The sequence below is a fragment of the Chlorocebus sabaeus genome, chromosome 26, assembly GCF_047675955.1.
Source record: "Chlorocebus sabaeus isolate Y175 chromosome 26, mChlSab1.0.hap1, whole genome shotgun sequence".
Taxonomy (NCBI): Eukaryota; Metazoa; Chordata; class Mammalia; order Primates; family Cercopithecidae; genus Chlorocebus; species Chlorocebus sabaeus.
Window position 1 is genome coordinate 51,271,223 of NC_132929.1, and position 14,891 is coordinate 51,286,113.

The 14,891-nt window shown below is 42.3% G+C and overlaps 1 protein-coding gene across 3 annotated transcripts in view; it reads right to left on the reverse strand.

Moving 5' to 3' along the window:
* Positions 1–479: 479 nt before the first annotated feature.
* SIN3A (SIN3 transcription regulator family member A) overlaps positions 480–14,891 on the reverse strand; it is an 89,693-nt gene continuing 75,281 nt past the window's right edge. For all 3 annotated transcript variants that reach the window (XM_008015813.3, XM_008015812.3, XM_008015811.3), the window contains exons 18-21: positions 13,728–13,820; positions 12,747–12,841; positions 6,891–7,098; positions 480–3,320 (exon numbers count right to left, since the gene is read on the reverse strand). In XM_008015813.3, coding sequence (XP_008014004.1) covers positions 3,090–3,320; positions 6,891–7,098; positions 12,747–12,841; positions 13,728–13,820 — 627 coding nt within the window. In that variant the 3' untranslated portion in view covers positions 480–3,089. The remainder of the gene's footprint in view (positions 3,321–6,890; positions 7,099–12,746; positions 12,842–13,727; positions 13,821–14,891) is intronic.

The window sequence follows — 14,891 nt, forward strand, 5'->3', positions numbered from 1 at the left end:
ACGAGCCTCAGCTGCTGCAGACCCAGCCTCAGAAGCAGCAACCGGCAGGGAGACCTCTGGCTCTAGCTGTCGCTGAACACAGAAAGTGGTGTTTGCTTAACGTGGAAAGCCAGACTACCCAGAATAGGTGTTTTCATACCGTACGGAGGTCAGGGTGTTAGTGAGCAGGAAGGTAGAGCTTTACGCCCAAGTTACCACGACTTCCTCGATTACAGGCTTTACTGAATGTATATTGCTAACTCTTGCACATCACCAGAAACACTGGAGTTTGAGGTGGCACAACAGTCATGGCATTGACGATTCCAATGGAAAAATGCACCATACAGGACTGTAGAGTCCAGGGAAGTCATAATACCAGAAACAGAACTCCAGTTTCATTCTCACCCCTAGTACTCCACTGACAGCTTTGTTTTTTTCTCCTGGGGTTGCCAAGAGAGTGTCTATAAAATCATTAGGAACAAAAAAAAAAATACACAAGATTAGCCCTGATATTTTAATGGAAATACTGACCAAGTTTACAACATTTCAAATGCAAATCACACGGAAAGGTGACTAAGTACAGAATACCAAATGTGATTTAAAATAAAGATAACCTGCTGCTGCATATAATACAGGTTGGGTTTAGAGCTTGAAGCTCAGATGTCAGACAGCAGGAGGAATAAAAATGCAACTTGTGAAAACCCAGGCTATAGGTAAAACTGTTTTCTGTTGGTTGCACTGGTGGGTTGGGACTTTCTCCTGAACTGGCCTTGAAATCCTATCCTGACCTGCAGGCAGGTGCTCTGGATGTAACACTGTGCAGGGGCAGCAACAGCCAGGGCTGACCCTGATCACACCCCACCAATTTCCCCTATGGTTCCAGGTCAACATGACCTTTCTTGAGGGAACACAGGGGAATAGGTGAATCATTTCTGAGAAAACCTCAGGATCTTTCCCCAAAATCAGTACATATGACCACTCTCAAGTCAGACATTGCCCCAGTTTTGCCCTAAAATCTTATCCCACAAAGCTCTTTTTGGCACCCTACACTTTGGCTCACAGTCTCCTCTCCCCAATACAAAAGAAGCCTAAAATCAGGCCGGCTCTGGTGGCTCACACCTGCAATCTCAGCACTTTGGGAGGCCGAGGTGGGAGGACAGCTTGAGGAGAGGAGTTTGAGACCAGCCTGGGCAGCATAGCAAGACCCTGTCTCTACAAAAAGTTTAAAAATTAGCTGGGTGTGGTGGCATGCAGCTACTCAGGAGGCTGAGGTGGGAGGATTGCTTGAGCCTGGGAGGTCAAGCCTGCAGTGAGCTATGATCATGCCACTGCACTCCAGTGTGGGTCATAAAGTGAGACTTTGTCTTTAAACAGTAAAAAAAAAGCCTAAAATCAGGTCTACCATGTATTTTGAAAATCCAAGAGCCAAAAAATTTTTCTTTTTGGTGGGGGTGGTGGTGATTTTTAACTAAAAAGCAAACATAAAACACACAAAACATTGCTGCTTACGACTAAGACTTTGCGTAATGGTTGCTGAAGAAAAATCCACCAGAGTACTGGGAGGGGTTCAGTTGGTCTTTGTTCAGAAAGTCCAGGTTAACCACATAGAAAAATTCTAATCATTCATGTTTAAATGCTAGTTTAAATTTATGTAATTAAAAAAATAGGTATCCCATTTCAAATTCTCTCCCTCCCAACCCCATTTATAAGGTATACCCACATGCCTTATACACACTTTTTTTCAAATACTGGTTTGGTATTTAAGTTGCTCACCCCCATCCATCACCAATGTGAATAAGAAAAAATATATAGAAATACAAACTACATAGCTTGACAACTTACCCAAATATAAAATATTTTCAGATAGTTGAACAAGGGGGAAAAACATGTACTAAAAGACTGAAGTATTCTAAGATTTTGGAATATTTTGATTTGGAACAAGTAACAAGTATTTAAAGCAAAATCCTGTTTCTACCCTGGATAAGGAACTGAAACCAAAATCCCTGCTTCACAGTATTTTCTGGTGAGGACAAGGGACGTGGGTTGAGAGTTTATTCCTTAAGTAAGAACCAAGCTTTATTTATTTACAAAAAAAAAAAAAAAAAAAAAAGTTGGGGGCAAAGGGGAAGACAAGTTTTACACAAAAGTACTACAATGGTAACTCCCTTTGGTAAAAAGTGTAATAAATGTCTTGTACATCTGTTCATAGGTACTAAATCTGAAGCCACATAGTACTATGGTACACAAGAAGCTAGAGCAATTATGCTAGCACATCAAAGCATATTTCTTTTAATAAAAAATTGACAGTATGTACATTATGTACAAAAAAACAAGTTAAAATCGTGTGTGTGTGCATGTGTGTGTCAGAGAGTAAAGCTGGTGGATGGCACTAGGGTAGACTAGTAAAGAGGCAGATACAAAACAGTTCCACGGGAGCTAAAAAGGACGACTGATTTGAACTCGTTGAGGTTGAGAACCAGAGGAAAGGGTAGGCAGCAAGGGATTCGTCAGGAATAAAATCCACAAGATGATCAATCCCAAAGCCAAACTGCAGGTCCCAGATAAAACCTAATGGGTGATCTTAGATGTGCTCAAGTGACCAGAAAAAAAAAAATCAAATCCAGTTTTTTTTTTTTTTTTCCTTTTGTGGGGAGGGGAGAGGAGCAGTGACCATGATAGTTCCAATCCATCTGAGTATTAAGTCCTTCCCCAGTCTGTTTTGTAAATGCATCTCCATCCAGTCAAAGTGTGAACAGCATCTGGTTCCCTCACTGAAAGTTAGGCCACAGGAGACTCCAGTCTTAGCTCTGCTGGTGTGTGCAAGCAAACTGCACGTCTTTGCTTGCAAGGACTTCCTTCCCCTCCAGGGCAGGCTATACCCAAAACCCTTTGGGAAAAGTTCCAGCTTCAGCTTTGTAAGGTATTCATGTTCCTAACAGGTAGCCCACTTGGTGCCAGGCTGCACCAGCCACACACAGGTCAGGTGGCCATGTCCCAGAGAGGCCCAGTGAGGCTTGAAAGGCATCTTCCTTGTTTCTTCAGTGTGTGAATGCATAGGCCTACACACACACCCCCACACACACCCCAAGTTATCTGCTCTGGCTTTGCAGTTAAGGGGCTTTGAATACTGTGCCGTATTTGACACGATACTTGTTAATGCTCACAAAATGCAGGGTCTCTGTATCACAGGTGGTGGTACAGGGCACCAGGCCCTCCAGCCCCTCACCCATGAGCCACTTGCTGGTCTCTGCTGCCATTTCACGGGGCACATGCTCCTTGGTCCATTTATCTACCCAGGCCTGGAATCTCTGATGTAGACGCTTGCTTACACGCTCATGGGACTGCAAAACAGAAAAAAAATATTTTTTATTACATGAAGCAGAACCAAAAAAGAGCCCTTCAAATACAAAGCCTAATCTTCTTCTAAAGGAGCAAAGGAGAGACTGGGCTCAAGTCTTAGATACTGTTTTTGTTTTTCTTTAAAAAAAAAAAAAAAAAAAAAAAAAAAAGCTTCTCTGTTTACAGAGAAGTTAAAGAAGTCATAAGAACATAGAACATGTGAGGGCATGAAAATCCATAATGCCTCCAAAGAAATGTGAACACAGGCTCTGGGTTGAAAAAGCTCAGTGTTCTCAATTTTAGCATGCATTAGTATAACCTAGGGAATGTGTTAAAAAGACACATTTCCGACGAGGCGCAGTGACTCACGCCTGTAATCCTAGTACTCTGGGAGGCCGAGGCAGGCAGTTCGCTTTGAGCTCAGGAGTTTGAGACCAGCCTGGGCAACATGACAAAACCCCATCTCTACAAAAATACAAAACTTAATCGGGCATGGTGACACAATCCTGTAGTCCCAGCTACTCGGTAGGCTGAAGTGGGAGGACCGCTTGAGCTGGGAGGTGGAGGTTGCAGCAAGCTGAGATCGTACCACCGCACCCCAGCCTGGATGACAGAGCCAAACCCTGTCTCCAAAAACAAACATACAAAAACCCAAAACCCCACATTTCCTTGGTTTTACCAATCTGCATTTTAAACCAGCAACCCAACTGATTCTAATGTATCCTGGGTAGGACCCAGTGAGCCATTGATCACTTCTATCAGCATGGAGATCCACTTCTAAGCCAGATAGTGCAAAGCAAAGGGCTTAAAACCCACTCTCCCTCCATTGTGTTACCCCACCCTGGCAAGCAGAGTCCAGGCTTGCCAGATCTTCTGCAGGGGGTTCTGTTCCCACCAACACACCCAGTAAAAATTTCTTGGTGACCACATGCAAGGATACTAGAAGAGATACAAAAACAAAACTGCTGTTGCCCAGTGTCCCAAATAATGTGAATCAGAGACAGGCAGACACACAACACATAGCAAAAAAAATTAGTCAGGCGTGGTGGTGCACACCTGTAATCCCAGCTACTCGAAAGGCTGAGGCAAGAGAATCTCTTGAACCCGGGAGACAGAGGATGCAGTGAGCTGAGATCATGCCACAGCGCTTCTCTCCATGCCATGAGAGAAGTACAGTAGACTCTTGAATAACACGGCTTTGAATGGCACAGGGCCACTGATAGGCAAGTTTTCCTCCACCTCTGCCAAACCCGAGACAGCAAAACCAACCCCTCCCCTTCCTCCTCCCTCTTCAGCCTACTCAACAAGATGAGAATGAGGACCCTTTATGATGAGCCACATCCACTTAATGAAGAGTAAATATATTTTCTCTTGCATATGACTTAACATTTTCTTTTCTCTAACTTCCTTTATTGTAAGAATATACAGTATAGGCTGGGCACAGTGGCTCACACCTGTAATCCCAGCACTTTAGGAGGCTGAAACAGATGGGTTGTTTGAACCCCTGAAGACCAGCCCTGGGCAATGTAAGGAGACCCCATGTCTATTTCCATTAAAAAAAAAAAAAAAAAGAAAAAGAAAAAAAGAATGCAGTATATATAATACATAGAACATACAAAATATGTCTATCAACTGTTTATCAGTAAGCCTTCCAGTCAACAGTAGACTATCAGTAGTTCCATTCCGGGGGAGTCAAAAATTATACATAGATTTGACTGTGCAGGGGCCAGTGCCCCAAACCCCGTGTCATTCGAGGGATAATCATACATTAAACTGTGTGCTCAACATCTCCCACTTGAAAGTTTTGTAGTCCTTTCAAACTTAAAACAGCACTTCGTCTGTCTCCTAAACTTCATAACCCTTTTCTATTAACAGGTGAGCCCCTAAAATATCCACTTAAGCAAAACAAACCAAAAAACCCCAAAACGAATTAGGCACCATCCTTGATGTCCTCCTTTTGCTTACCCCCACATTTGATCCAACACCATCTCTTGTCAATTAAATATCTAAATTATATCTACATCCAGGCGTGGTAGCTCACGCCTGTAGTCCCAGTACTTTGGGAGGCTGAGGTGGGTGGGTCACTTGAGGTCAGGGGTTCGAGACCAGCCTGGCCAACATGGTGAAACCCCATCTCTACTAAAAATACAAAAAATCAGCCAGGCATGGTGGCGCATGCCTGTAATCCCAGCTGCTCAGTAGGCTGAGACAGGAGAATCGCTTGAACCCGGGAGGCAGAGGTTGCAGTGAGCCAAGATTGGGTCACTGCACTCCAGCTTGGGCGACAAGAGTGAAACTCTGTCTCAAAAATAAACACATAAAATCTACAATGTAATTCTTGCAATTCCACTGCCACCCTAGTAGTCTGGGTGGTCCCCAAATCTCATTTGGACAAGGGCACCCTTGAGTGGTCTCTGCTCTTCCAACTTTATACATACCCATCTCCACTCTCCTCATAGCACTCCAAGCTATCTTTGTCAAATGTCCCAATGCATCTCAAACAAACTCCAAACCATGGCCGATTAGACAAAGTAATGTGGCCCCTGCCTACCCTTCTAACTTCATGCAACGTTGAGCCACAATGGTGCCTGTAATTTCTTAAATATGCCATGTTCTTTCCTCCCAGCCTTGTACTTGCTGTTTTGTCTAGAAAACACCCATCCTCTACTCTTCACCAGGCTAATTCCTTGTCATTATTCAGGCCTCGAGCATCACCTCCCTTGAGAAGCCTCCTCCAGTGAAAGCAACGCCTGTATGCTAGTTACCCTTGATCACTGCACCTGATTTGTTTCCCTGGTAGTGCATATCATCACATTACTTCATCCGATCAACTTCATGGCTGTAGTCCCAGGGCCTGGCATAACACCCTGTACACAGCTGCAGCAGGAAGGTTTCACAATTGAGACAGAATGTAAAAACAGGTAGAATTCATACAAGCAAAAGATCAGATACTACTTGAGATGTAAATACTGGAAGTAAATTCACTAAAAAGGTGCCACCAGGTATTTATGTGCTCTTACAGGCTGAAGTGTGTTCTCCCTAAAATTCTTATGTTGGCTGGGTGTGGTGGCTCACGCCTGTAAAGCTAGCACTTTGGGAGGCTGTGTCAGCCAAGACTCTGTCTTAAACAAACAAAAATTCAAATATTGAAGTCCTGGCCCCCAGTACTTCCAAATGTGACCTTATCTGGAGGCAGACATACACACAGGTAGAAACACCATATGAAGATAAAGGCAGGGAGCTACAAGCCCAGGAATGCCAAAGATTGCCAGCAAAGAACCAGAAGCTAAGAGAGGCCTAGAACAGATTGTCCCTCACAGTCCTCAAAAGGAACCAACACTGCTGACACCTGACTTTGGACTTCTAGTCTCCAGAACTTTTGTCGTTTAAGCCACACTCTGTGGTACTCTGTCACAGCATTCTTAGCAAACCAACATACTTACTTCCTCAGCTAAGTCTCAGCTCCAAGAACAGGTTTGCATAAACAAAGAGAAACAATCAGAAGACTCTGGGCCTCCCCTGCTCCTAGCTAGGGTGGCAGATGTGTACAGAAATTAGTTACTGGTTCTCACCTGATGAGCCCGGAGCAGGGCAGTCCTCCGATACATATAGTCCTCTGATTTGATCACATACACCATCTTGTAGGAATTCAGCTTGAATCTACACTCCAGCTTATCCAGACTATCCACATTCTCCATGGTCTTCTTACTGTTTCCGTCCTTCCCTTCCTTTTCCTGCTGCTCTCGACCACGCTGACATTTCCGGATCCGCCGTAGATTCCTATGGCAGAAAAGCCCTGAAAGATGAGAGCTCGTCCAGACACAGATTCCCGTGACTTCCCCCAAGTGAGTTTTCTTTATTATATGCTTACATAGTACTCATCCCAATTTGTTAAATACATACAAAAATGTTCAGTTGTTTCACTGCAAAAAAAATTTCAACTGCAAAGGTACACAGAATAAAAAGTAGAAATCTTCACCCATCCCCTACTTGCCTTAGCAGATGCAGCCAGTTAAGAGTTTTAATGAGAAACTTCTGGGTCTCCGTCTGTAAATTTACACATGTAATTACCAGCTCTAATTCTGCTTTGGGATTTGTTTTTAAGACAAAATAGGATCATACTATATATTCTGTCCTCAACTTTTCACTTACTGTCATGAGTATTTTTTCATTTCATGACAGATTTATCTTATTCTCTTTAACTGCTGCAGAAAAATGTACCCCAATTTACCATTCCTTAACAGTTTATTTCAACAGAGGTTCCTCATCTGAACCACATAACAAAAAATTATTTGAATGCCTATTTTTAAAAATTCCCCCAGATGATATAAACTAGTGCCACTCTACATACACAAGAAAGAAGATAATTCACATGAATGGATGCCCTGAGGGGTGGGAGGCTTGCTAAATCTCCTCAACATCCAGTGAAGGTTATCAGCTAGACAATTATATTGTTTCTCATAACTTGCTATTAAAAACACTGCTTCAGGTTGGCCGTTGTGGCTCATGCCTATAATCCCAGCACGTTGGGAGGCAGGTGGATTGCTTGAGCTCAGGAGTTTGAGACTAGCCTGGGCGACATGGCAAAAACCCCTTCTCTACAAAAAATAAAAAAATTAGGCAGGTGTGGTGATGTGTGCCTAGAGTCTCAGCAACTTGAGAGGTTAAGGTGGGAAGATCGCTTGAGCCCAGAAGGTGGAGGTTGCAGTGAGCCAAGATCCCACCACTGTACTATAGCCTGGGAGACAGAGTCAGATACTGTCTCAAAACAAAACAAAACAAAACAAAACAAAACAAAACAAAAAAACCCAAAATATTGCTCCAGTGAGTAGCTTTGTATACATGTATTTCTGTAGACAGCAGTTCTTTGTCCAAAGGGTCCCAAGACCCTTTCAGGAGATCTGTGAGATCAAAACTATTTTCATAATAATACTAAAATATTATTTCCCTTTTTTGCTCTGTTGACATCTGCACTGGCACCATAAACGTAATGGTGAATAAAAATGGTGTTGGCACCAAATTGTATTTGCAATATCGAACAAATTGTTACCAAATTCCAATATCAATCTATATACATCACTGAGCTTTTCATACAGTTGTCAAACTCTATTGGTTTATCTTGTACCATGAATGAATCCTTTTACTTCCATGATTTTGTAACCTCATGCCATTGCAATTCAAGTCTTTGAACTTCACACTGACTGCACAATGACATTAAGTGAAAAAAAGCCAGTTTCACTTAAGAAGGTTTCTGATGGGCCAGTCACAGTGGCTCACACTTATAATCCCAGCACTCTGGGAGGCTGAGGCAGGCAGACCACTTGAGGTCAGGAGTTTGAGACCAGTCTGGCCAATAGGGGGAAACCCCATCTCTAATAAAAGCACAAAAATTAGCCAGGCATGGTGGCGCGCACCTGTAATCTCAGCTACTTGAGAGGGTGAAGCAGGAGAATCACTTGAACCCGGCTGGTGGAGGCTGCAGTAAGCCAAGATCATGCCACCACACTCTAGCTTGGGCAACAGTGAGATTCTGCCTCAAAAAAAAAAACAATGTTTCTGATGAAGGAGTAACATTTTTTATTAAATCCCAACCCCTCAGTTTACATATTTTTAACATGCTGTGTGATAAAATGGGAACTACATATAAAGCACTTTTGTGTGCTAAAGTACAACGGTTTTTTTTTTTTTTTTTTGAGACGGAGTCTCGCTCTGTCGCCCAGGCTGGAGTGCTGTGGCCAGATCTCAGTTCACTGCAAGCTCCGCCTCCCGGGTTTACGCCATTCTCCTGCCTCAGCCTCCCGAGTAGCTGGGATTACAGGCGCCCGCCACCTCGCCCGGCTAGTTTTTTGTATTTTTTAGTAGAGACGGGGTTTCACCGGGTTAGCCAGGATGGTCTCGATCTCCTGACCTTGTGATCCACCCGTCTCGGCTGGGATTACAGGTTTGTAATCCCAAAGTGCTGGGATTACAGGCTTGAGCCACTGCGCCCGGCCAGTACAATGGTATTCTTAAAGAAAAGTACTTGAGCAATTGCTTGAGTTGTAAGTGGATCACCATTTTTACCTGAAAGAACAACTGACTAAATATAGCCAATCTCAGCCAAGTATTTGGCAGATGTGTTCTCAAAAATGAACAAGGGAGCCTATCACTTCAAGGAAAATAATGTTGCCAATAATAAGATTAGAATTTTCAAGCAAAACTATGAATTGTGGTGAACTGGTATTAGCCACCCTGAGCTTGACAGCTTCCCAATACTTAAAGATGTGTTTGATGACCTAGTGATGGTGATATTAATCAATGTGATTTTTTTTGGAGACACTGTAAAATATATCAACATTTAGTAGGTCTGTACAACTTAGTGAGTTAATATTTCCAAATAGCCAATTGCATAGTTACAAAATCATAGAGGAAAAAAAGATTCCTTCATGATACACATGAATGAATGTGAGAGCTCAGTGATGGATAAACTGATATTGGAATATGGTAACACATGTGAGAGACACATGATGATGGATTTTGACAACTGTACGAAAAGCCCACTGATATATAAATTGATATTGCTACTAATGTTTAAGAAACTATTGGCTGGGCACAGTGGCTCACACCTGTAATCCCAGCACTTTGGGAGGCCAAGACAGGCAGATCATGAGGTCAGGAGATTGAGACCATCCTGGCTAACATGGTGAAACCCCGTCTCTACTAAAAATACAAAAAATTAGCCGAGCGTTGTGGCAGGTGCCTGCAGTCCCAGCTACTCGGGAGGCTGAGGCAGGAGAATGGCGTGAACCTGGGAGGCGGAATTTGCAGTGAGCCAAGAAAGCGCCACTGCACTCCAGTCCGGGCGACAGAGCGAGACTCCATCTCAAATTTAAAAAAAAAAAAAAAAGAAAGAAACTATCACTGGGGTCAGGTATGGTGGCTCACACCTGTAATCACAGCACTTTGGGAGGCTGAGGTGGATCACCTGAGGTCAGGAGTTCAAGACCAGCCAAACCAACATGGAGAAACTCCATCTCTACTAAAAAAACAAAAACAGCTGGGTGTGGTGGCACATGCCTGTAATCCCAGCTACTTGGGAGGATGAGGCAGGAGAACTGCTTAAACCCGGAAGGCAGGGGTTGCAGTGAGCCGAGATCGCCACTGCACTCCAGCCTGGGCAACAAGAATGAAACTCCGAAAACTAGCCAGGCGAGGTGGTGGGCGCCTGTAGTCCCAGCTACTCGGGAGGCTGAGGCAGGAGAATGGCGTAAACCAGGGAGGCAGAGCTTGCAGTGAGCTGAGATCCGGCCACTGCACTCCAGCCTGGGTGACAGAGCGAGACTCTGTCTCAAAAAAAAAAAAGAACGAAATTCCGTCTCAAAAACAAAAACTATCACTTGTGGTTTTGTTGTCATATCAAAGAATATCCAGTTATCTGAAGGATCTGAAAATACTCCTTTTTCCAGCTACACATTTGTGTGAGGCCAGATTTTCTTCACATATTTCAACCAAACAACATAATACAACAGATTGAATGTAGAAGCAGACATGAGAATCCAGCTGTTCTTCTAGTAAGCCAGACATTAAACAAATTTATGAAATACAAGCAATGCCAGTCTACGAATTTTTGTTTTGAATTAGCTTTTCATTAAAAAATATTATTAAAAAATATAATGGGATATATATATATATATATATACACACACACACACATTTTTTTTTTTTTTTTTTTTTTTTTTTGAGGCAGAGTCTCGCTTGGTTACCCAGGCTGGAGTGCTGTGGTGCGATCTCCACTCACTGCAAACTCTGCCTTCCAAGTTCAAGCGATTCTCCTGCCTCAGTCTCCCGAGCAGCTGGGACTACAGGCGCCCACCACCACACCCAGCTAATTTTTTGTATTTTTAGTAGAGACGGGTTTCACTGTGTTAGCCAGGATGGTTTCGATCTCCTGATCTCGTGATCCACTGCCTCGGCCTCCCAAAGTGCTGGAATTACAGGCGTGAGCCACCACGCCCGGCCCAATATTGTTATTTTTCAAATGAATTAAAGATTGAAAACATTTCTTTGTTTTTATTTCTAACTTGGTAAATATTACCAGTATAATCCATATAAACAAAAGCTTTTGGAGAATTCATGCTCTAAGAGTGTAAGGGGTCTCAAGGCCAGTAAGATGAGCCCCTTAGCTGTCAGACAAATCATTAAAAACTGAAATTCTGGAGGGAAGGTTCCATACACTTCAACTATCCTGCCACCAGAACGATTTTATCAATTTCTTTTTTCTCACAGTACATAAATGTGCCTCCTTCCTCATATCCTGGTGAGAGACACATGATGACAGGTTTATTGTAGTATGTTATTAGCATGGAGTCTGTTTTGTTGAGAGGAACCTGACACAGAGCAACTGCTCAAATGTGTTAAATGATTCCATGAATGGAGAACCTGGCAGGGCCCATTTTTCTGGTACCCCTTTGCCCATGTTCTCATTAGGACTCAATAAGTCTAATAACACTGGGATGATACTTTCTTGGAAACCTAAGACATAAGATTTCAATTCAAAACTTTTAGGAAGGAAGAAAGTCATTCTACCCATTTTATACTTCTTAAACTCTGTTATCATATACTTGGAGGATCAGTATCACAATCTGCCTATATACAGAGGGAACATTTTAAAAATTCTGTGCAGAAAAGAGTTAATGTAGCAGGCCTAAGACTGCTATTCTTTGAAAAGCCTGCTTATAAAAGTTGGCCCTTGGCTAGGGGCTGGGATCTTGGATTTTGGGCAATGTTCTATCATTCCTTAACTCATGTAAGTGTCACACTGTACCTAAACTATCTGTACAAACTCTATAGCTTATGCTGAAAACCTGCTTTCTTTCTGAGAGTTTGGGATTTTGGTACATGCTAGACATACAGTGCTTAGATGACTAGATATCAATAAAAATCCTGGCATAGTCTCTAATGAGCTGCCCTGGTAAGACAGCATTTTACATGTGTTGTCACACTCATTGTTGGAAGAATTAAGAGTGTCCTGTGTGACTCCACTGGGAGAGGATTCTAGGAAGCTTGCACCTGGATTCCTCTAGCTTTGCCACAGGCACCTTTTCCCTTTGCTGATTTTGCTTTGCATCTTCTTGCTGCACTGTATCAGTTTGACTATATGCAGAGTCCTGTGAGTCCTCTTCCATCGAACTGTGGAGACTCTGACACACATTGCCATCCAAAGTAGGGAGGTTATTGTTGATTCTCTATAAGTCTCACCTCCCGGATGCTTTGACACATGCTCCAGGTAAGCCCATGTTGTGACAGCCATATAAACCTTGAATGAGCATCCCCAGCAGACAGAACAAATGAATAAAATATATGAAAGCCAAGAACGTGAAAGTCATTTAATTCTCCATTCCTCAATCACACATAGTACGGACTGCTGACAAATGACATGGCTCACTCACCTGGGGAGAAATACTGGTTTCTGTGCTAGATGTTCACGAAGCTCAGGAGAGGTAGTATCTGAATTCATGTATCGCTCCACGTAGTCTGACCAGCGCTAAGATGGCAAACACAAAATATAGGTAGAAGGAAATCACAAAAACAGCTCGTAACGCATTGGGTACTCTAGTAAATTCTATGACTACAATGCCCCAAATTCATAAATTTCAAGATCAAAAAAGTCCCTTTCTATAAAGACATGATTGTTAGTAGGTACTGGAACACAGATTAAAAATTCTGTTAGCCAGTAATACTGTTAAGTTTCTCTGAGGTGCTAAGGTTATCGGAAGTCATAAACAGGTGGAAGCTGGCTCACTGACAAGTTTCATTTCCCCACAGAGGATTTTGTTAAAGAACAAAATTTACAGTGGCAAATGTGTGAAAGTTTCCTTCACATTACAATCTAGATTTCTGACATCACTTTAAAAAACAAAAAAATCTGCCAACAAGCCAACATTCCCACCAAATAGGTCATCCCACATGTTCCCCGCAACATCATACATATGGCCTGCATCTCCCGTGTACATTATCTGCCATAACTAATTATGATAATCACACCTGTCTATTCAGGGATTGAAAACTCTGTGCTTTATCAGTCCAATATAAAGTAAACATGACCCAAAGAATCCAGATGACACGAGAAAGACAGTACCTCATTTGTTGTTTTTTATACTTTAGGAAAAAACAGGAAAGCTGCCAACCATAAGACTTACTTAGAGGAGATAGCTTTACTAAGTGCAAGATGAAGTTAACATCTATAACCAGGCAGCCCTTCTCTTCAGCTAAAGACATGGCTGGATTGACTTGTACTTTAAGCATCCAGGTCCTGACCCTTAAACAGGCCTAAGGTGCCTTGGTCTTTTGGCAGACAGGGTCACTAGACAGACTCTCAAGACACGCCAGCTCTGCTTGGCACCTGGGGTGTGAGATGCACTTGCTCATACCTCTGCTTCCACAGGGTCATCCGAATTCTCCTCTTCTGTGTCCAGAAGCTCAATAGTCAGCTGGACCTGGCCTTGGCTCTGAATAAACATAAGCTGCAAATAAGAAACCTAAGCGTAAACAAAAGACCGTCTCTATAGCTATAATCTATCTTCTCAAGGAAATGAGAGATGGCAGAGGCAATAAACTTAGTAAACTTTGCTCCAACTGAAGAGATGAGGAAGATACTGGATCTTGGGAGGCCAGTGATAAAGGCCAAAGTCTACACTTACTACAAGTAAAATGAAATATGTTAAAGAAAAAAGTACCATTTCATGTTTCAAACTTCTAGAATTCGCTAACATAATAATCAATGCCAGTAAGAATGTTTTACAAAACAATATTTTGTTAGAAAGAAATATGGCACATGTAGCCAGAACCAAAAAATGTCAATGCTCTGTCCATTGATAATCTCACTTCTAGGACATAATAGACAAGGTAACTATCAGAATCACACGGAGAAGATCAGAGCCTGGAAGGAAACCTGAGAATTTTTTATTTCAACTTTCTTCATTTTACAGAAACAAAACTGAAATTCAGAGAGTTCTGGTTTCTCAACGCACACCACTAGTCAATAAACACACAGAGTCGGAAGCTAGATCTAGCTCAGTGTTCTTTTAAAGCTTTAAAAAATGATCTCTGCTAGTAAAGCTTACAACCTGACAATAACATAACATATACACACAAATACAGTCACTTCCAAAATAGATTTTGGGGGATGGGGGGCAGACCCTGCATTTTTACAATTTATAATTTAAGAATTGCAAAATCTGTCTCCAGTATTCATAACAGGATGTCATTAACCAATCCCCACAGTGGGTTGGACGTCTAGGTTGTTTCCAACTATTTGCTTTTATAATTATCCATTATAATGGTGAAAAATTGGAAACAACTTAAATGTCCAATAATACAGGCATTAATTCTCTAAAAAGTGAATATCAAATAGCCATAAAAAAGACATTAAAGATCCAGAAGTGTTGCTAATTGATCAAAAATACATTAAAGACCATTTCAGGTCAGATGCAGTGACTCACACCTGTAATCCCAGCACTTTAGGAGGCTGAAGCAGGCAGATCAGTTGAGGCCAGGAGTCTGAGACAAGCCTGGCCAACATGGCAAAACCACAT